Raw genomic sequence first — 22896 nt, forward strand, 5'->3', positions numbered from 1 at the left:
ATTTCCTCTGTCAGACTACATTATTCCCGAATTCCACGCCTCAGTCTCACTGGCCCTGAGGAGTAAGCAAAGCACTGCCGCGTTTTCCACTGACTGTTGCATTGATACAGAACGTGGACAGCGCTGGCTTTCTGGCAGCGACTCAAGCGGTTTCATCCCCTGGACGCCGCGCAGGAGCCGGTCCCAGGCCTGGCGCCCTCCCTCCTGCCCGTCTGCTCCAGTCGCTGCTCCCGCAGCGTTTTGTCCTGCAGGTTGCTGCGGCCAAGCTTGCGCCACCCAGCAGAGCGGGTCAGAGCAGGAGAAAGCCAGTCTGCACAACAGGGAAGACGTTTAACTTCTTATGCTTGTTGCAAATGGCTGACTGTAATAATCCCAAGATGTAGTGTGTAGGATGAAGAATGGCCTTGTTTCTTTACTGTTGGATAGATTATTTTTCTCTTTCTCTTCACCAAGAGTCTTGTTCATGCAGCCTGTCAGGAGCCCCAGGACAAAGAACGGCATGAAGCACCCGTGTGTGACTGCGCTGCCTTGGAAACCCCTTCACCACTGAACTAGCGGACCTGTGAGCTACTCGGTGCACAGAAGAGGTTGGTGTTCTCACTGCATTTTCTGCTATGGATATTCTAATGTGCTTTGTGACATTTTTCTGCTTCTGCAAAATCAGGTGGTTAGAAGGTGTGACTGCTACGGGAAAATAGTGCATTGCTGTCCTCCCTATTATCAGTATTTCGAGCTAAGAGCAAGGATTTGCTTACGAAGAGGAAGGAGGTCTGGAGTGAGTGGATCATTGTGGCCAGCTCTACAAACCTGCTTCTAGCTAAACAGATGCTTCTTGTCGTATTAAAAGATTCTGTTTGGTGGAGATAATTATTGATCTTATGGCTAATGGGAGTTTTCCTAGTTTCAGCTTGCAGTGTTGGAGTTCTTTTACATTTGTACAAATTATTTTGCCATTTAAGGGCGTGGACTTACAGTTGTGACAGGTCTGTAACTTTTCTGTTAAGAAATATGTCAGGTGTCATGTGTGACCTTTCTTCATAGAACGTTAGAAAGATTTAGGTCTTAAGGGACATTGGGAGTTCATTTGGTCAAACTTCTTAGCACAGCTGATGTCAAAGTTATGTCAGGTTGCTATGAGCCTATTCCAGTATTTTTTGTCATTTTACTTGTGCTTTTTTTTTCCTCTGATTGAAATTTCTTATGCTGCCACTTGTGTCCAGTGCCTCGTGTCCGTCTGCTGCGTACCCTGAAGTGTGTGGTTCTGTCTTTAGCTGCCTAACAGGCGGCTGGAGGGAAGGTGGCAGTTGTATCCCCTCCTTGCCCGCTGTTCTCAAGGCTGGACAAGTCCAGCGTTTCTAGCGTCTCCCTGTGTCTCGTAATTCCACACCCGATGGTCCTGGGGGCTTTCTGCCGTGCTTGCTTTAGTTCGTTGTCATTTTTGTGTATCAGGAGGCCTGAAAGGGGCCGCTGTACTGCACGTGTCGTCTTGTCAGTGCTGAACGGAGCGGAACAGTGGCTGCGTCAGGCTGCGCCGTCGCTGTCACCGGCACCGACCCTGTGCTGGGGGAGGCAGCGCCGGCTCGCGCTGAGCTCGTCCCTCGGTTTTACAGCCCCTTGGTCCCCAGCCTGTGCCGCTGCAGAGGTTTGTTCCCTCCGCGGTGCAGGCTCTGTATCTGTCTTTTCTGAACCTCATGATGTTTCTGTCCATCTGTTTCTCTAGCTCATTGGACTCCCTCTGGTTGGCAGCTCTATACTTCGGTTATCAACTGCTCATTAGAATTTGGTGGATTTGTTGAGGTGGATTGCATCCCATTGTCCGGGTTAATGATGGAGAATTTAATCTGCCACTCTCCTTCAAAATGGCAAATGATGTATTGCTGGCTGGTACTGCTTCACCTCCACTTGCTGGAGCAGTTTGGCTCCTGAATTTCAAGGAAGGAGAAGAATGTATGGCCTCTCCAGACTGACCCTCCGTGTCGAGGTCCCGTCCTGTCACAGGTGTGACATGCGGAGGTCTCATCATCTCTCTAATGTGACGCACTTGCATCTGTTTATCAAACATCAGGACTGAGTTCACCATTCCCACTACTTGTTAACAGAAAGCTTATTTTTTGTATTTACAGGCCATGTTTGGTGTAAAGAAGTGACTTCATTTAAGAATCACTTACTCTTCTATTGATTAAACTGAACAGATCATTGTTCTGTAATGTAATTGTTAAGAAAGATGAAGAGTAAACTATGATAGTGACTTGAAATCTGGTATAAAAATGTATTCTTTGGTCATATATGTAGAGCAGTGAGGGCATCTGTATGTGTCTTATCAGCACATGCTCGGCTCCTATGTTCACAGAGTCTGGCTGCTTTTGTTAACAAGATCATTTCTTTATTCCCAAGGTTTTACTTTGGCTTTTCTCTCTGGGCAGAGGAGACGCATTCCCTGTGAGCCTGGTCATCTGCTTGTTCCTCTTGGCTCTTTTACCTCTCTAACTGTATTCTTTGTTTTGTTTTAGGCTGAAGATGCTAAGCCGTTTGTCAGGTTTAGCAAGCACTGTTATACAAGAGCTGTCAGGTGATGACAGAGATGGTGGAGATCCCGTTACTGAATCCTTTGTTGCAGTAAGTGTGGTGTTGTCTCAGGCTGGGGAGTGTGGGTCATTTGGCTGCAGTGAGAACTGTTTCCCGCTGGACACAGCTGTCATTTCACTTTGCTTCTGTTTTCCTTACCTCTTAAGTCAGCGCTTTTGTGGGACAGACCATAATCCTTAGTTTCTACATCTCAAGGTGATCCTGGGAAACAAACTGGAGTTAGGGTGACGAAAGACTGTTCTGTGTAGCAGAAAGGGGAGCTCTGCCTGCCCGGTGGCAGTGGAAGGCTTGATCTGTACGTTGCCCTTTGGTACCTGGAACTGTGGGCAGTGTGTGGATGGTGGAGTCTCTCCAGTGCCGCGCATTGCAGATCTGCTGCTGCTTTTTCTGTGTGTTGGCTCATGGGTATCCTGAGCTTTCCTACTGGTTTCACCTGATTTTGTATAGTTTGATAGGCTACATGAAATGCTTGCAAGCAGCAGAGTGCAGCCTTTAGGACTGGGGCTGCAGGTGCTGTGCTGCAGTGCATTTGGACGTTTCCTCCAGACCCTTCATCTCGCCGTTGCAGGTCCAAGCTGCGGAGCCACAGGCACAGAGCGCGGCGGAGGCGCCTGAGGAGCTGCTGGAGCGCCTCGCCCAGACAGAGCAGCTCGTTGTTCAGCTGAAGGATTTGATCCGGGAAAAGGATGCCCTGCTCCAGCAAAAAGAAACTGCACTCAAGGTATCATTTCTGTCACTGGGGACCTGGGAGCAACAGGGATGTGCTGCTTCAGCTTTCTGTGCAAGCCAGTCTGTGGTTGAGACACCTGCACTACTGAATGCGTCAATTCCAGAGAACTGTTGGAATCCAAAGAATGGACCCTAACCCAAGAGGTGTAGGGTAGCTTCGGTTCACTTTGTGTAGGAATAATTCCTTCTAGATTAGATGAGTTACATCCAAGTTATGTAGCATTTTGTCTCGGAGCTCGTCGAGGCCCATGCGGATTCATGGTGGCTCTGAGAATTACTGATCTATTTTGTGTGAGGCTTTTCTTTCCTGCTTCAGAGTGTTTGAGACAAGGAGCAGGCCTGTGATTTTATGGCACATAACTGAAGATATATATTGCGTACCTTGGGGCACGATGTGAGAAAAGGTGCAGTTACTTGAGATAGTGTTGAGGGACGGCATATAGCAGAGGAAATCGAACTGATTTGCAGTAACTGCTGGAGCTCCCTTGGGGGATGTGTCCCTTGAGGAGGAAGTACTAGAGCCACCTATTTTGCTATGTATAATTCTTCAGAGCAAATCTGTTTCCTGTGCACGCTTTAATTAGCGCTGTTACTGGGGAGGCAGGTTTGGGCAGGGAACAGCAGACTGACAAATAATGTAACTTTTCCAAGTGACGCTTTCAGGGCGGCAGCGCTGGAATTTTCAATGCGGTTGATTTGTGTCCTTCTTTTGCAGGAAGAGCGAGAGGCTGCGGACGCGAAGCTGATGAAGCTGAAGCTTCAGGCCAAAGCCAAAGTGGCCTCTCTAAACAAACGCATTGAGGAGCTGACAGAGAAGGGATCAGCACTGCCCGCACAGACCCTGTCCGAAGAGCAGGTATGTCCCGCGGCTGGGAGAACGGCTCCCTCAAAGCTGTTGGCCTCTGCTGATAATGTGGCGCCACCCTGCATTTCAGTCCCAGTGCAGTAGCGGGGGCTCTCTGCTGTTAACAGGACGCGCGCGGCTCCAGCAGTGATGTCCCTGCTGGGAAGCTGGTCTGTGCAGCTCCCTCGTGCTGCAGGTGCCCTGGAGTGCGCAGCCTGTTCTCAGAGTACAGGCCAGGTTCGTTTTGCACGACTTCAGCCATCTGTTCTAGCAGAGTTCCTTCCTGCAGAAATTACACATCCATCTGAGCTGTAAGTTTCACGTGTTATCTGTTGTATTAGTACAACAAAGGAGAGGGAAGGTTGGCTGAAATGTAAGAACAAGGAAGTAAGGAGGTCATTAAAATTGAAAGGCACTAACTTCAATGTAAAAAATGATGTAACTTTGTTTTCTAGCCACATAGCTTCCTGTGCCACCACAGAGTTTTATGGTTAACAAGCCATAGTTGTGTAAAGCTAGGTAAAAAATGAGGATAAAGTGTCCTGTACAAGCCTTAAAGAAGCTATTAACTGCTCGCCAAAAACTCCCACCGGAGCTGGAAACTTCTGAAAACTTAAAACTGTTCTGCTGACCGTGTAGTTTTCTTTAAAAAGTTTGTGGTATTAGGCAAGGGAAATGTGATAGGAGTCCAGACAGGTTGCAGGACATCAGATGATGTTTATTGAACCAGAAAAGATACAGGTTGTTTGAAACAACGGAAAAGAAGATTAGAAGATGATAGGAAACAGCAACGGGTGAGTGTGAGAGCTGTCAGGTGAGAGGTGACTGCTGATGGAGTCGAGATTGGCTCCGTGACTTGTGCTTACTGCTTTTGGTTGATGGCATCACAAAACAATAGAAATAGGCTACTATAATTCAATACAATCTTGAGTCTTTCTCACTGCAGAACAGCATTTGGTTTTCACACAGGAAGAACTGGATGATCTTGAGGATTGACACAATATAAAAATAGAGCGAAACTGATCAAGCGCGGGTCAGGCGTGTGCCGGTTCTCGCCGCTGTGGCGGGCGGGCGTCCCGGGGCGGTGTGACCGCGCTGCTGTGCGCCGCTGCCCGGGCCCCTTCAGCTGCGCCACGTGTGGCACGTGCAGACCTGCGTGCTGTTACGTGACCTTGTGCGGACTTGTTGCTTTGAGCTAATGGGTGTTCTTGCTTCAAAATTCAAATGTATCTGTTGAAGGCAAAATGAGGGAAAGCTTATCAGTTAATCAGTGTGATGTAGATTTTAAAAGAGGCCTATTCCTTTTTATATAAGGCAAACAGTTCTCCTTCCAACTATTGTACTAAGAGCGGCCAGACCTCACAGGGAGTGTTGTTGTGTGCTGTTCACCTGGCATTAGGCGATGGATTCTGAGAGCAGCGGCAGATTTCCCGTTCTCCCGTGGCGTCAGCAGCTGCTTTCACCGGTTGCTCAGGACCTGGCTGCTCAGCCGCGGGCACGGGGAGACGCCGCTTGTTTCTGCAGCTGTGTGAAGGAGGCGCGCCCGGTGAAGTGGGAGAACGGCTGAACTGAGAGGACAGCGCTGACGGGTGAAGGGATTGGTGTAAATTAGCCATTAAGAATAATGGCCTTCTGATGAGAGGAGTGAAGTGTTGGTACAGCCTGCGGTGGGAATCGCGCGGAGCAGAGCCTTTCTGGTTGGGGTTGGGATGCCGTTTAGGAGCAGTGCCTGCCGTGCAGCTGGTCTTAGAGACGAGGAGTGCGGTGTCGTGTGCTGGCGTGTCCGAGGAGATGCAGCCTTGGCACTTGTTCTGTGGGACATGGCAGAGTTTGAACTTCATGGTCTCAAACAGAGGATTTTAGTGCCTCCGGCTGGAGGAGAACTGATGATTTTTTGCATGTTTCATTTGCTTATTTCTAAGAGGTCCATTGCCATAAATGTCTTCAGACATTTCCATTGGCATTTTCTGTGATCTCGAATGTTCGATGTCTGCCCCTTTGTCATGTGGAGAATGTTCTTGTATTGCTAATTTAAAATGTTTCATTTCTGGTATTAGAGAAATCTGTGAAATTTAAAAGCCTCACAAATCAAGGTGGTCATATTGTTGATTATGCATTATATTTTATTTAATAACATAATTTACCTTAGTTTATATTGTAAGCATTCACAGATAATTAGCTGGTCTAAAGTGCTTTGAAACTTCCCAATTAAAGACATCTTGTGCGTATCTACACAGAAATAGGGAAAATAGTTACTTAACATAGGACTTCATTTAAATAAACAAAATGTAAAGTGAAGACATTTTTTAAAGGCAGTAGAAATAAGCATCTGGTCAGGAGTCAGGAGTGCAGTAGCATTCTACTTTGTTTGTTTTTAATTGATACTGATCAGTTTACTTTCTTCTGTTTCTTCCCACTTCTTTCCTCTTGCAGTGCCAGGATAACCAGCAAAAGAGAAGCGAGAGGCGTGGAGGGGAGGCTGAAGCACTGAGAGAGCAGCTCAGGGCGCGAGAGGAGGCTGTTCGGGACCTGCAGGAGCAGCTGGCTCTGGCTGAAGTCAGCCTCAAAGACGCTGAAATCAAGTATGCTACACAGGTACAGAAGCGTTTTTCTGTTCATCAGTCTGTGTGCCGTTTCCCAGCCCCCACTTACGCTAGCACGACAGAATAGAGTAGTTCAGCTGGAAGGGACCTGCAGTGGTCACCTGTTCCACCTGCCTGACGTCTTCAGGGCTGACCGATGGTTACAGGGTGTTATTAAGGGCATTGCCCAAATTCCTCATGAACACCGAGAGGCTTGGGGCATTGACCACCTTCCTAGGAATCCTGCGCCAGTGTGTGACTGCACTCTGGGTAAAGAAATTATTCCTAATGTCAAGTTTGACTCCCTCCTGACGCAGCTTTGAACTGTTCCCTGCGCCTTGTCACTGGACAGTTTAAGAGAGACAGTTGTTCCTGAGAACGTGCGGCTGTTGGAACGTGGCTGAGTCCTGCAGCCTGACAGGGGGTGCCCGAGCACTGAGACCCCGAGTCCAGCCATGGCATGGCCGTGCCTGTGTGTGCTCCCAGCGGGTGCACAGCCACAGCTCCTGTGTACGTGCATGGCTGTCCAGCCCCCTTGATAACGCAGACAGAGGCGCCCAGCGCTCACATGCACACAAACTGGGCTGGAGCGCCTCATGTGAGATGGGCTGAGAGCGCTGGGCTGTGCAGCTGGAGAACAGGAGCTGCAGGGAGACCCGAGAGCCGCGTCCAGCGCCTAAATGAGGCCGACAGGAGAGCTGGAGAGGGACGTTTTACAAGGGCAGGGGGTGGCAGGACAAGGGACAATGGCTTTAAAGGGAAAGAGGGCGGTTCAGCTCAGGGCTAAGGAAGAAGCTGCTCCCCGAGGGCGATCGCCTGGCCCAGGCTGCCCAGCGCAGCTGTGGGTGCCCCGTCTCTGCAGTGCTCAGCGCCGGGCTGGAGGGGCTCTGAGCAGCCGGGGCTGCTGGAGGGTGTCCCTGCCCATGTGGGGGTGCGGCCGGATGAGCTGTGAGGTCCCTTCCAACCCAGACCAGCCTGTGATTGTCTAAAACAGCACTAACGGCCTCACCCTGTTCCCCTCTAGAGCAGCTCCGATGACAGAATAGTTAGTATATGTACAGATGTGCATTGTGGATCTCACAGCAGCTATGATCGGACACTCCATCACCCCAGTAACTGGCCCGTGGATCCAGGTCTCTCCAGTTGCTGGTGTGTGGACACACGAAGCCCCAGGGCCCACAGCTCCACTCCAGCTACTGGTACAGTCCCATCACTTACATGTGTGCGCAGAGCTGGCCAGGACTCTCCGTCCCTCCAATGGCCAGCGCCCTGTGCCCTGCTTTTAGAAAAACGAGCGTGTTAGTGCATGTGCACACCCCTGCCCCTCCGCACAGCCGACCAGCTCCCCTGCTCCATTTGGTAGCCAGCCCCCTGTGGTCTTATCCTGGGACACAGACACAGCACACCTGCCCCCCTCGGGTCGGTGACGTCCCTGTGCTCTCGCTGTTAGCCGAACCGCACACGTGGACGCAGCTGGCCAGGGCTGCCCACAGCCAGCTCGCGCGGGACTCACGCACGCAGAGCAGGCGAGAGCCCCAAGACCCGCGGTCTCTGGCAACTGGTCAGAGCTCCCCTGGCCCCACAGGTAGCCAAGTCTGCCTGCGGTCTTACCCTTGGGCGCTGTCCCTGCTCTGTCCTGGCTTCCAGGCTACTTCACCTACTTGCCAGCTAGTCCAGCTTGGTACGGGCTGGTGATCATACCGTCACTTGCGCATTTGCGCTTGTTCAGGTTTCTGGCACCGTGCAGACACAGACCCTCTGACCTGCGGCCCCATGGCAGTTGCCAGCGCTTCGGTTCACTTGCCCTAATCTCTCCGGCTGTTGGCACTGTGGACACGCAGGCCCTTCTGCCGCAGTCCCATTCCAGTTACTAGCGCTTAGACACACCGTACGTGCAGATGCACACTGAACAGACACCCTCTCCCACAATGGAAGAGTTAGAAATGGTGTTTAGTAAGAAGACAGGACAGACTGCTGATTTGGGTTTGGCCAGACAAGCATTTTGAGCAGCCACTGTTTACACAACTGACCTTTTTTAATTCCCTTACCCTGTATTTTTAGTTTTTGTTCCCTCCCAAATCAGCTCGTTCCATCCATTTCCCAGCCTTTGGTTCTTCCTCTAAACATTCTGTAAGTCTTTTGCAACCCCACAATGCTCCTGACCTGCATCGCGCGCTGTGTCCTGCGCCCCTAGGCAGTAACCGCCCTGGTGCGAACGGTGCCCCGCAGTGAGGTCATCGTGTGGGTTTCACACCTGGAAGGCGGGACGGTGGCGCTCTGAGCAGGCGGGAACAGCCCCGGGGGCCTGGGCAGGGGGTCCCGTCCTCCAGCGTGGAATTTGGGTTCTTCCCTGCCCGCCATGGCCGTTCTGCGATGGGCTTTGGAATGGCTGGAACAGTGTTCCCTCCGCTCCCAGACCCGCCATTGCCTCCCCGCATTCTATCCTGGATGTGCAGGGGAGCTTTTTACCATGTAATGTAACAGCTATTACGGTACATTTTATTTATTTATGGAAAGATTTTTGTTAATACCCTGAAATGCTCGTTTAGCTTTTGATCTGTGAATTGGGCTACATCCTGTATAAATAAAAACCTAGAAGTTTCATCAACTTGTAATTATATAGTAACCATGTATTTTGCCTTCCTGCATATTTGCAGATTAAATTCTGTGGGGATCTGAAATATTATCAGTTAATATGTAGATATTAGTAGGATAAAGATATGATTTGACCAAGGTGACATATAAGATTATCAAGGTGAAGACCTCATACACATAATGTGCTGATGCACGGTGAAAGCAAGCGTGTCTGTCAGGCTTGTAACCTTCCTGTTTGTTTGTCATTTCGTTTTGCGGCGTACGTCTCCAGCTGAGCTCCCTGCAGGAGGAGGTGCGGGAGAAGGAAGCTCTCCTGGAAGAGCAGGTTCACCAGCACCAAGCCGAATTACTCAAGATAGTGGCTCAGTCAGATCTGGAAGCAGAGATGCAGCAGGTATAGTTGATATAATAATGTTATTATGGAGGAGAAAGACAAAGAAGTTGTACCAGTCTGAAAACACCTTGAGAGAGCAGTTGTCATTGAAGTAACTCGGAAGGGGAGAGGAGAGAGATGATTTGATTGTTAGGGATTTTTTGGGACACAAGTTTGGGCTTTGAGAGTCCTGGATTCAGTCTGCGGATTTGGTGTCAGTTCAAAAGAAAAAGCCAGTTAAAGTGAAGTATTAAATTACTGTGCTCCAGTTCCCTATTTGTGAAACAATGGTGAGCTCTTCCTACTGTACCAGAACAAGTGTCAACAAAAATGAAGTTATTCAGGCTATCAGACTAACTGTGTTATGGAAACGGGGTGTGTGGGTGACACCGGGAAGTCTTGGCTCCTGATGTGAGCCCCCGGGTCCTGGTGAAGCACCGTCTGTCCCACAGAACCTGCGGGTGCTGCAGAGACAGCTGGAGGAGCGGGAGGCGGCGCTGCTGGGGCACGCTCAGCTGGTGGAGCTGCTGCAGCAGCAGTTACGTGCTGCCGAACAACAAAACCAGGTACCGTTCTGTGCTTTGCTCATTGCCTCACTCTTGTGTCAGTGGTGGACAGGACCTTTTTCAGTAGCTCGGAAGATACCAGGTTAGCTTATTTCTGGCATAGGTTTCCAGCAGGAAATGAGCAGGGGCTCCCTTGGGCCGGGTTTTGGAGCTGCAGGTCTGTCTGCAGAGCTTAGGGCAGGTCCAGCCAAACAACAGGGACAGGGACGCTGCAGCTGCCATCTCGAGTGACACAGAGGGACAACATCTGTCCATGCTCCACCACTGACTGATGCATTCAAAGCCATCGAATACATGTTTTACCCACGGCAAAAGGGAATAACACAGTGCTGCTGTAGCTACACTGTTTGTGGGTGCGGTATCCAGGCCAGATTGGAGCACAGACAGATACTCTTTGGCATGTTTTGCTGAGAGCTTGCTAATACGGTGAGACAGCTTCTGGAGTGGTGTTATTTCCTCTTGTCTGCTACTTAGATATTTGAGAATTATTTAATGGCAATTTTAAAATATAATTGGGGTACTTTGCTTTGGCAATGTATTGAACAAGTTGGGAGAGAAGTTAATTTCCATACTCTCTGACAGATGCTCCTGGATCAGTGCCAGAAGATGGAGGTGGACCTGGGCTCCCTGAGGGATGTGCTGGAATCAGAGAGACGAGAGTCTCGGGAGCTCAGAGAGAAGCTGGAGCTGGAGCTGGCCGAGGGGAAGATGTCCTCGCGTCGCTTGCAGGAGGAGCTGCAGTGTCTCCTGGGAGAGCTGGAAGAGGCCAGAGGAGCACAAGCTGCATTAGAGGTGAAGTGTAAAGACCTGGAGCAGCAACAAAGGCTGGAGGTGGAAGAGAAGAACCTGCAGATCAGTTTTCTGAAGGCGGCCGAGCAAGAGCTGCAATCCAGGCATGCTGCCCTTGCAGCTGAAAACCAGCAGCTGAAGCAGGATGTTGATCGGCTGTTGGTGGTGTCTGCTGAAAACAGTGCTACGGTACAGAAACTACAGGGTGAGCAAGCACTGTGCTTTGGTGAGGCAGGTTCTCGGGGGCCTAAGGATCATTGGGTTGCCTTCTGCTTGGCTTTGTTTTTATAATAGCTCGTAGAAGTCTTAATGTAACAATTCCTAATTGCGTAGGAACACGAGAGTGGTTGTTCTGTACCAAACGGGAGGTGTCTCTGGTGCGATCCCACCTTTCCTTTGGCCGTGACCAAGAGGAGCAGCACGAGCAGGGTGCTGTGGGTGCTGTCCCAGCCCATAACCTTCCGAGGCTTATGGATTTATTGAGCCAGAGGCATTTTTCAATTAGTTTTATAACTTGCTGGATTTTTTCCATCGACTTATGTAAGTTCTTATTAGATGTGCCATATTCTTTACTCTGAATTTCTACTGAAATTGAAATAACCAGGAAAAGCAAACGGTACCATTTTCTCTGCAGGCTTGTATTGAAGCCAATAACATTGATCTTGTCTCAAGCTCTTATTGCAAATTTATTTTCTTCCAGCTCTTTCATGGCCCAAAACTGAAGCAGTGACTGAAAGATAAGGAATCTCATATATTATTGTGCATATGTCTAAACTGGATATATTTCAGTAAAAAAGGCAAGAACACACCTTAACTCCCCTTTTCCCCTCCATCAGATGAACTTGTACAGAAATCTGAAGAATTTACGTGCTGTCAGGCGGAGCTGAAGTCCCATTCAGTAGTGCAGGTCTCTGAGCTGGAGAAGCAGGTATGATCTTCTCATGAGTCTCCTGAAATTTTCGCATATGTTGGGGAACTGAATCTGAATTCCTTTTCTATGAGTTATTGCTTGAGAAAGGCTCTCATGGGCTCTCAGCTGATCAGCAGACGTTATGGTTGTGGAAGCCTGGAAAGAAACAGGAGTCAGTTTGAGTAATGTAAAAGTTGCCAATTGATTGGTTAAAAGGTTACGTGAAAGATCAATGACTACTGTATATGTATAAACTGTACTGAAATTTATCTTTGTCCCCGCTGTTCTATGTTTGAACAGGATGAGAGAACTTCACGGGAAAAAATAATAGATCAGGAAGGTCAGAGCGGGACTTCGCTCCTACCCACGGGAAACTTGGAGGGACAGAAGATTGAAGGTAACATGATTGTCTTACCTATTTTTGAATTCTTGCCTATTTTTAGATAATGAACTCGTCCGCGGCTACTGGTTCATTATGCTTTTGTTGTCAAGATCTTCAAAAATACTATATAATTCTTTCCAGTGGCTAAGGTAGGTTTTAATTCTAAAGGGAAAATGAACTATTTGAATCTAAGACAGTGAAAAGACTGATAGAAACCAATGAGTAAATCATCTGGAGTGATTAAAAGATGGGGCTGTGCATGGCAGGCTTGCCTTCATGGTGTTGATTGTGGTACGGAGCGATGGTTGGTGTTTGGCCATGAGGCAGAGTGGGTAGGACCTGCTCATTGTGTGGTTTGTGTGCATGCGCGGTCTATCGCGATAGTCTTACGTGAGCCCCGGGAAGAGTTAGGGAACGGATCCCCCCGGGGACAGTCACAAGTTGGTTGAAGGAGTGACTGGGAACACCAGCACGGGTGCAACGGGCACGTCGCGCTCGACACGCCGAGCGCCTCCCGAGACAAGTAACGTGCTGGGTCCATGTGCAGCGAGTGGTGGGTGCTGGTGACCCGGGTTCCTCCCAGGTTTCAGCACGGCGTCCCACAGCCGCCTCCTGGGCACACGGCGCTCCGGTCCCGGCCAGCGGCCCTGTGGGTGGGCGGCTGGCGGACGGGCCGTACCCAGAGGGTGGCGGGAAACGGCCGCTTTTCACACCAGCAGCCTGTCACAAGTGGGTGCCCGGGGGTGATATTGGGCCCAACACTGTTTGACATCTTCATCAGTGACCTGAATGATGGAATCAAGTGTACTTTGATGCAGTTTGCTGATGACACCAAACGGAGTGGGGAAGTGGACACTTGGGAAGGCAGAAACACCCGAAAGGCTGGGAGCGGGGATTCAGCTCAGGGCTAAGGAAGGAGCTGCTCCCCGAGGGCGGTCGCCTGGCCCAGGCTGCCCAGCGCAGCTGGGGGTGCCCCGTCCCTGCAGTGCTCAGCGCCGGGCTGGACGGGCTCTGAGCAGCCAGGGCTGCTGGGGGGTGTCCCTGCCCATGTGGGGGTGCGGCCAGATGAGCTATGGGGTCCCTTCCCACCCAGACCAGCCTGTGATTCTACACTGAACAGGCCAGTATTGACCCTGGGGCGCTGCCAAGTCCAGCTGCAGTTGACGGTGCTGGTCACCAGGCTCTCGGCCGGGTGTTCAGCCGATTGTCAACCCACCCCACTGACTGTTCATCCGGCCCGTACATCAACAGCTTGTCTGCGAGGCCTTTACGGGAGACACTGCTGAAGGCCTTGCTGATATCCACTGCCCTTATCTACCCACCCCGTCATTCCATCATGTACAGCGACGTACCTATGACAAATGGTGTTTATGTGTCAGTTCACAGAAACGTGAGTGTATAAACATCCCGAGTCAAACAGCAGCTGAGTTCTTGTACCCATCTTGACTTGGGCTGTGGCCCTTGAGTGTTTTATTCTTCTCTAATTTTAACATTTTCTCATTTCAGTTTTATCCAAATGAGATTTGAAAATTTTGCTACAATAGTTCTTTCTTACCCTTCCTTTATAAAAATGTTTCTTAAAGCTTGAAAGTCTGTCAGTTGTCCTTTAATTTTAGTCTGTATAACAGCAATTGTTCTGTTCTAAAAAATGCTTAAAACAACATGTTGTTTTGGTGCTTTGCCTCAAAAAAAAGCCCCAATATGCAGTATCCAGTGACAGTGTTACACATCTCCACTGCGTGCTACTAACAGCCCTGCGCCCTGCTCTCTAAAGCTCCTGGGAGAATATATCGTCACTCTCTAAATCAGAGTTTTAATTGTAGAGGAATTGTTTGTGTTTGACTGTTTCAGAAACACCGCACTTAGAAAGTGTTCTCCAGGCGCCGCAGCGGGACGCTCCGATGGTCACGGAACGTGTTCTGCAGCAGCCGCAGCGGGACGCTCCGATGGTCACGGAACGTGTTCTCCAGCAGCCGCAGCGGGACGCTCTGATGGTCACGGAACGTGTTCTGCAGCAGCCGCAGCGGGACGCTCCGATGGTCACGGAACGTGTTCTGCAGCAGCCGCAGCGGGACGCTCCGATGGTCACGGAACGTGTTCTGCAGCAGCCGCAGCGGGACGCTCCGATGGTCACGGAACGTGTTCTGCAGCAGCCGCAGCGGGACGCTCCGATGGTCACGGAACGTGTTCTGCAGCAGCCGCAGCGGGACGCTCCGATGGTCACGGAACGTGTTCTCCAGGCGCCGCAGCGGGACGCTCCGATCGTCACGGAACGTGTTCTCCAGGCGCCGCAGCGGGACGCTCCGATCGTCACGGAACGTGTTCTCCAGGCGCCGCAGCGGGACGCTCCGATGGTCACGGAACGTGTTCTCCAGCAGCCGCAGCGGGACGCTCCGATGGTCACGGAACGTGTTCTCCAGGCGCCGCAGTGGGACGCTCCGATGGTCACGGAACATGCGAAGCAGGTAATGTTTAAGCAGCTGAAACAAGGTAAAACTAAAACAGGTCAAGGGCTGACTTTGAAACAGCTAAGCTGTTATGGCCTTTTTTAACAATCCTCTTTGGAAGGTTATTATTAACAGGATTAATGATGAAAGACAGAAATAGCTTTCAAATGCTGCTTGTACTGTGTTCTTATCAGACCGCGTTTCTCTTTATCTGTGCGGAATTCTTGTGTCCTTGGTCCGACCGATCCATATTCGTGCTCTTTTCTGCCTCTTTTGAGTTAGTCCTTCAGCAAAGCCGTAGGGTAAGCTGAGGCAAGTCTCAGGAAATACAAAGTGTCAGCTGTCACGCCGAGCCTGTCCATTCCCAGCGCCCCGATGGGGATCTGACATGCTGGAGGCAGCTGCGCTCTCCGTGTTAGGTGGACACAAGCAGACTGTCCTGTGCTCTTCCACCGGGAGCAGCCGCAGGTACCATTGCAGTCAGTGTATGGGTGAGAATAAGGCAGGATTAGACCCCTGCTGCTTTGCCTATGGATATCTGTGCTAAGAATCTGTTGTGGAATTGTTTGTTGGCTCAGGGCAAGGCTGGGGCTCTTTCCAGACTGCTCCCTCTGCTCCAGCCTGCCAGCAGATGGTGACGATGCTGGGTTTCATCTAGTACATTCCTCCTCAACAGAGAGACTTCATAGTATATGAATTACTCTGAAGTATTAGGGCAAAAGTTGACATTTGGGACTCACGTTCGAACTGGAGAAGGCATTTTGAGCCAGCTCATCCTGCTTGACTTCAGACTCCTGCATTCCACCTGCCGGTAGTCAAGGAGTATGCTGGAAGATCAATGGACAGACACACGGACACGGGGACACACACAGACACGGGGACACACACGGACACATGGTCTTTTCAAGGACAGATAAAAGCCTTGGGGCTGTTTTCTAAAGCCCTTTTATAGACAGTGGAGATAACGGGTTCTTTAGCATATGGCTCAGCTGGACCAAGTTGGATGTTGAAAATGGGTCAGTGAATCCAACCCTGGAATTGTCCGTTTCAATGTCTTAATCATGAACAGAGTCCAGCTCACCAGCACGCCTGTCAGCATTTACTCCTGGACAGCCGTGTCCTGCTGTCTGTGCATCTGACCTGTGGCTTTAGGCCAGGATGTATGTGAATCAAGCCATTTCAGGGGTTTGGGTCCTGTACGCAGGTTATTTGGATGCACGCCATACATCCCGTTTGGGTGACTGGAGCTTGCAAAGGCAACGTGCTGTAGAACTTGGGGCTGGAGACCGTTTCCTTACGATTGTGTGACCTCCTAGTGCCCTGCACTTACGCTCTCGGTAACTGCAGCCCGTGTTAATTCTGAACACTTCACTTTGTTTTCAGTTGTTCCGTCGCTGGGCTGAGATTTTTCACTTGCCCTTGCGGAGGCGGGAGGGAGTCGCTGCTTTAGAGACGCTTTACTTAGTTCTGACTCGTAGTCTCCTCGTACTCTGGTTCAAACCTTTTCCCATGGGAGTAGCACTAATGGTGCCAAGTGTTTGTTGTCGTGAAAGACAATGCGTGTTGGGAACTAACCAGAAATGTTGCCATTCAGTTTTGGTTCGTGTTAACTTATAAATGGAATTTTCAGAGAGGCTATTTATCTATTTATTGCAGTAGCCAGCTCAGAAAAGGGTATCCTTAAAGTACACAGTGTGGGAAGCAGGTACCTCCAAAAGTGTCCCTTTCACAGGATTCAAAGGAAAGTTGAAACCTGTTCTTTTCTTTTAGGCAAGAGCAGATGGCTTTCCCAATGGAAGCGAGCAGTTTTCTGAGGAAAGTTGTCCACCTGCAATTCTAGAATATATTTCTGCAGAGAAACAGAAAGAACTCTCAGTTTTGCTGCTGGAACTGCAAGAAGCCCAAGAAGAAATAACTTTTCTGAAGAGGCAGCTCAAGGGCCCAAATGGCCGAACTTCTACAGGCAGCCAAACCGGAGGAGCCGATGACCAGGTGGAAGGTGATTCCCAGATACTGTTTCTTGAGAGGGAAGAGCAACAGGCTTCAGATACACAAAATGAATTGCAGCAAATTGGTGTGTGTCAGGCACACAGAACCGGTCTTCAGGAAGCGCCGCAGGGAAGCGCCGTCCCCTGCGGGGGGGACATGGGGGCAATGCCAGCAGCCCCTGCAGCGCAGCCGGGGACGGGGGCAACGCCAGCAGCCCCTGCAGCGCAACCAGGGACGGGGGCAATGCCAGCAGCCCCTGCAGCGCAACCAGGGATGGGGGCAATGCCAGCAGCCCCTGCAGCGCAACCAGGGACGGGGGCAATGCCAGCAGCCCCTGCAGCGCAACCAGGGATGGGGGCAATGCCAGCAGCCCCTGCAGCGCAGCCGGGAACGGGGGCAACGCCAGTAGCCCCTGCAGCGCAACCAGGGACGGGGGCAATGCCAGCAGCCCCTGCAGCGCAACCGGGGACGGGGACAATGCCAGCAGCCGCTGCAGCGCAACCGGGGACGGGGACAATGCCAGCAGCCGCTGCAGCGCAACCGGGGACGGGGACAATGCCAGCAGCCGCTGCAGCGCAACCGGGGACGGGGACAATGCCAGCAGCCGCTGCAGCGCAACCAGGGACGGGGGCAATGCCAGCAGCCGCTGCAGCGCAACCGGGGACGGGGGCAACGCCAGCAGCCCCTGCAGCGCAACCAGGGATGGGGGCAATGCCAGCAGCCCCTGCAGCGCAACCAGGGACGGGGACAATGCCAGCAGCCGCTGCAGCGCAACCGGGGACGGGCACCTCTCAAGATCAAGAACTGATAAACTTACAAAACCGAATTACAGAACTGCAAATAATTCTGCAGAAATCGGAAGAATCCTATAAGAAAGATCTAGAAGAAAAAGGTGCAGAAATTAACAGGCTAAATGAGTTGGCCGAGGAATACAGAAAAAAAATAGAGGATTCGGACAGTGCGTTTTGTGTTTTGACCGAAGAGCGAGATCAGCTCCTGCATCAGATGAAAGAACTTTCTACCATAGCAGAACTGAAAGAGCGAGTGAAGCAGCTTGAGGAAAACCTGGCTCTTTCAGAAAAGCAGAGGCTGTCGGACAGTCAGAGCAGTCTTCTCAAAGAACAGATCCAGAGCCTTAAAAATGAGTTTAAATCCAAGGAGGTAAAAATAGAAGCTTTGCAGAAAGACTTGGATGAAGCGCAACTTCAGCTTTCTGACCAGGACATGCAACTAAAAGATCTGAGGAGCCAGAACGAGAAGAAGGAACGTGAAGTACTCGATCTAGAACAACTTCTGAGGAAGAACACAGCTGAGACGGAAGAGCTTTCCCAACACTTGGCCTCAAAGAGCCGCGACGCAGCGAGCCTGCAGCAGCTGGTCGCTGGGCACGCCAGGACTATCGAGAGCCTGCAACAGGCCTTACTGGAGAAGGACCAACAGATGACGGAGATCAGCATCAGCATGTCCGAGAAAATGGTCCTGCTGAACGAGGAGAAGTTTGCTCTGGGAAATGAGCTGAGGAGTCTTAAAGAGCAAACCAGTCTGTTATTGAAAGCGCAGGAAGAAAAAGACCACAACGTAGAAGCAAAAGACACATCTCTGAGATGTGAGGCGTCTGAGCAGCCGCGTGGGGCAGGGGCGGCGTCTGAGCAGCCGCGTGGGGCAGGGGCGGCGTCTGAGCAGCCGCGTGGGGCAGGGGTGGCGTCTGAGCAGCCGCGTGGGGCAGGGGCAGCGTCCGAAGGAATGGAGGGACTAGGAAATAAGCTGGAACTTCTGGAAAGAGAGAACGAGCGAGTGAAGCGGAAGCTGCAGGCGGCGCTGGGCAGCAGGAAGGAGCTCCTGAGGAGGGTGGGCAGCCTGCAGGACGAGCTGGCGCGGCTGAGAGGACGTGACCCAGAAACCGCAGCGGCTCAGAAAGCTGAGCGGGAAGAAAACACAAGCAGCGTGGTGAGCAGAGAGGCGGATCTGGAAAGCCAGCCCAGCGAGGAGCATCTAGTTCAGCTGCTTTCCGAAAAGGATGCTGAGCTGCAGAGGATCCGCAAGGACCTGCTGGATAAAGAAACGACCGAAGCGCAGTTGCAGGCAGTGATCGAGGAAATGAGGCGAAGCTTGGATGGTAAAACCAGCGTTGTCTCAGTTAAAGGTGAAATCATGGACAGTCGGACAATTGCTGACAAAGTAACTGAAACCAATGAAAGCCCAATAGATTATGAAGAAGATGAAGAAAACAGTTCAGCGGCTATGAATCCTGAAGAAAACCAAAAGTCTGTGCTGAAAGAGAGGATTTCAACCCTTGAGCAAGAGAAAGAACAGCTTCAGAAAAAGCTTCAGGAAGCCCTGGCGTCTCGCAAAGACACTATAAAAAAGGCTCAGGAAAAAGACAGGCATCACAGAGAACAGCTGAAGCAGCAGAAGGACGAGTACAGCGTCCTGCAAGAGCGGTTCGAGAGGCAGAGCCGGGAGAAGGAGAGCGTGCAGGCCCGGCTCAGGCAGCTCCAGGAGCAGAACGGGCCCGCGGAGCGTGCCCGGGAGGATCAGGGCGGGTGGGATTCTTCACCCGTGGAAGCAGAAAATACAACAAATAACAAGCCTGTACAAGTTGCAGATGTTTCTGGGGAAGAGTTTGAGAAAAAACTTGAAAAATTGCGGATGGAGAAAGAGGAATTGGAATATAGTGCTAGCCATATGCAGAGCGAACTTGCTTGCAAATCAGAATTGGTCTCTCGTTTGCAAGAGCACATAGAGCAGTTGTTTGTGGAGATAGAAAGGCTGAAGAGAACCTCTGGCCAAGCTGGAGCCGAGGCAGCGAGTCTCCGGACACAAGTGGAGGAGAGCCGAGCGCAAGCGTCCGGAGAGGGCGCCCTGGAGGAGCCGCGAACGCTTCTGCGCCAAAAGGATGAAGAGGTGGAACTTCTTAACTTGCAGTTAAGGGAGAGGAGTGAAGCTCTCAGTGACGTGCAGGCACAGCTGCTGGAAAAAGAGGATGCAGTGAAGAGACTGTGTGGTCAGTTGGAGCTGCAGGCTCAGGCGCACGAGGAGCAACGCAAGCGGCTGCAAACAGAGTTGCTTGAAATCCAGGAGAAGCAGGATGGTGGTGCAGAAGCAGCTAAACAGAAGAACCAAATGCAGAGAAAACTGCAGGCTGCGCTTATCTCTAGAAAAGAGGCGCTGAAGGAGAGCAAAGCTCTGAAAGAGGAGCTGGCTGACGCTAACGCTACGATTGAAAATCTTCGTGTCAGGTTGACAGATATGGAAAGCCAAATATGTGGCCATGTTAAAGAAACGGATACTTTAACAGAAAAGCTAGCGAGCCTTACTGAAGAGCGAGAAAAACTTATTGCAGAAGTTGATAAAGCACTAACGGAAAATCGGAACCTTGCTGGATGCTGTGAAGACCTGACGGTCAGTCTGGACAGGGCCGTTGCCGAGAAGGAGAAGCTGGAGACGGAGATGGAGTCCCTGAAGTGCTCTCAAGCCGCTGAGAGCTCTGAGTGGCACGAGAAACACAGGGAGCTCCAGAAAGAGTATGAAACTCTTCTGCAGTCATATGAGAACGTGAGTGACGAGGCGGAGCGGATTCAGCGCGTTCTGGAGGCCGCCAGGCAGGAAAAGCAGGAAATCTTCATTAAGCTGAAAAGTGTAGAAGCAGAAAAAGAGGAAACGGATAAGCAGTTACAGGAGGCGGGACAGGAGATTGATGGGATGAAGGAGAAAATGCGGAAATTTGCCAAATCAAAGCAGCAGAAGATCCTGGAGCTAGAGGAGGAGAATGAGAAGCTTCGAGCAGAGTTGCGCTTCACAGATGGGGAGCAGCGCAGGGCTGGAGATGTCCTCACCAGCACCGGCCTGGAGGAAGGTCCGGAGAGCTCGGGCAGGGATTACCAGTCTCTCTCTGCTCAGCTTGACACAGCGATGGCTGAAAAGGAGTCTCTTACTCACGAGATCGCAGACTTGAAGTGTCGTTTGCAGTTAACAGAATCTGAGCTGAAGGAAAGCAGAGAGCTGGTGGACAAGTATGTTGCTCAGAAGACAAGAGGGGAAGAAACAAACGGGGCAGTTGACACAGCGTCACCAATGGAGGGGGCTCAGAATGGAGTGGATGTGAGGTTTAGAGCAGAGTGTCCTGCTGCGGAGCTGGAGCGGACGGCAGGTGAAGGCGGCGGCCCCGGGGAGGGTCCCGGCGGCCCCGGGGAGGGTTCCGGCGGCCCCGGCGAGGGTCCCGGCGAGGGTCCCGGCGGCCCTGGGGAGGGTCCCGGCTCCCCCGCGCGGCAGAGCGCTGAGACCACGGGGTGGCAGGAGCACGAGGGGCACTCCGGGCAGCAGCTGCGGGACATGCGCGCGTGTGTCGAGGCTTTAACGGGTGACAAAAGGGCTTTAGAGACCCAGATGGAAGAGAAGGTCCGTGAGCTGGATGCTCTTAAGGACACAGTAGCAAAGATGGAACAAACGGTCCAAAAAACCAAAGATGACCTTGTTAGGATGACAGAACTGAAGAACACGCTGGAGGCTGAGAAGGACGATTTGGAAGAAAGGCTCATGAATCAGCTGGCGGAACTTAATGGGAGTATTGGCAACTATCAGCAAGATGCAACAGACTTCCAGATTAAAAACGAGGAGCTGAAACGTGAGCTTCAGAGTCTGCAGAGAATGATGCATGAGCTGGAGGAGGAGAAGAAATGTCAGATGGCAAAAGAGGAAAGCAAAGCAAGTTCAGAAAAGCAAAGGGAACTTGTAGAAAAGCTACAATGCAGCTGGAGAGGAGACAGCACACATGTAAAGGAGCTCCAGGAGCTGCTGAAACAGAAACAGCAGGAGATCCGGCAGCTGCAGAAGGACTGCATTAAAGGCCAGGAGAAGAACAGTAGCTTGGAAAGAACCGTCAAGGCTCTGGAGTTTGTGCAGAGTGAGTCGCAGAAGGAGCTGGAGGCGGCCAGGGCGGCTTCAGCCAGAGCAGCTGAAGACGCGCGGCGGGCGCGGGCGGAGCTGGCGCTGTGCAGGGAGGCGCTGGATGACACCCAGGGCGAGGCAGCCAGGGTGGCAGCCGAGAGCCTGAGGGTGAGGGGAGAGCTGCAGGCAAGCAGGGAGAATGTTAGAGTTCAGATGAAGAAAAAGGAGGAGGACTTAGAGAGGAGACTGGAACAGGAGAAAGACAAGCACTTGAAGGCAATTAAAAACATGGAAGAAAAGCTGGCAGCTTTGCAGAGGGAGAAGGACCTTCTGGAAGCCATGCTTGGTGATCTTCAGGGCTCCTTGAAGACGAAGGATCAAGAGGCCAAGGAACTGGAAGGCAGCCTCAACAAAACGCTGGCGCAGCTCGCAGCCTTCTCCGGGAGCATGTCTGCCCTGCAGGACGACAGGGACAGGGTGATAGACCAGTCAAAGGCCTGGGAGAAGACGTTCTCAGAGGCTATTCAAAAGAAGGAGGAAGAAATCCGTTTGAAAGAGGACGCCTGCGTTGTGCTGAAGGACCAGGTGAAGCAGATGGCCGTGCGTGTGGAAGAGCTTCAGACTCACATATCCAGGTAAAAGGTGATAACGGCTCGGCTGGTATTCTTGTATTTCCCTTTGCCGAGGCAGCAGCCAGAGGTGAGCGAGGATTCCCCTTTTCTTTTGTGTACCCGAAAGGAAGAGTTTTGGATAGGTAAATATGCTGTGATGTGTGTTTGGCAAGACTAGTGAATGCATAAAACGGAGAGCATAATTAGCCTTCCTAATACAGCCATAAGTGTAAGGCTCATCTCCTGGATCACCGACATTTGGATAGAAAAGATGTTTGGAGGTATGTGTGGGGAGTTACTGTCTGTTTGTCTCTGTACAGGGTACAGAGAGATTAACACAGTAAAATATTCCTCCTTCCCATCCCTGGGGTGCCTGCGCTGAATCTGCTCCCTGTGACAAGCAGTAGCCACCCGAGTACTACCTGGAGTCGTTATTCATTTGAAATTTGAAACAGGCGCTTTTGCGTAACATCGTTGCATTCAGAAATTAAACTTGGCAAATCAAGAGAGCATTGGGTACTTAATTCCAGTTTCATCCCAAAATTGATTTTGAGGGAAAATGGAGCTGTACCAAAAGGTACATCTGGGAATTTAAACTCCAGAACC

General features: G+C 51.2%; 1 protein-coding gene across 1 annotated transcript in view; it reads left to right on the forward strand.

The window, feature by feature from the left end:
• Window positions 1-454: 454 nt before the first annotated feature.
• GOLGB1 (golgin B1) overlaps window positions 455-22896 on the forward strand; it is a 61079-nt gene continuing 38637 nt past the window's right edge. Inside the window, exons 1-12 of the mRNA XM_080358096.1 lie at window positions 455-587; window positions 2511-2616; window positions 3155-3307; window positions 4031-4171; window positions 6593-6754; window positions 9608-9730; window positions 10162-10275; window positions 10858-11269; window positions 11901-11992; window positions 12275-12371; window positions 14208-14821; window positions 16574-22314. Coding sequence (XP_080214222.1) covers window positions 2518-2616; window positions 3155-3307; window positions 4031-4171; window positions 6593-6754; window positions 9608-9730; window positions 10162-10275; window positions 10858-11269; window positions 11901-11992; window positions 12275-12371; window positions 14208-14821; window positions 16574-22314 — 7748 coding nt within the window. The 5' untranslated portion in view covers window positions 455-587; window positions 2511-2517. The remainder of the gene's footprint in view (window positions 588-2510; window positions 2617-3154; window positions 3308-4030; window positions 4172-6592; window positions 6755-9607; window positions 9731-10161; window positions 10276-10857; window positions 11270-11900; window positions 11993-12274; window positions 12372-14207; window positions 14822-16573; window positions 22315-22896) is intronic.

This window comes from Nesoenas mayeri (genome assembly GCF_963082525.1).
Source record: "Nesoenas mayeri genome assembly, chromosome: 1".
Taxonomy (NCBI): domain Eukaryota; kingdom Metazoa; phylum Chordata; class Aves; order Columbiformes; family Columbidae; genus Nesoenas; species Nesoenas mayeri.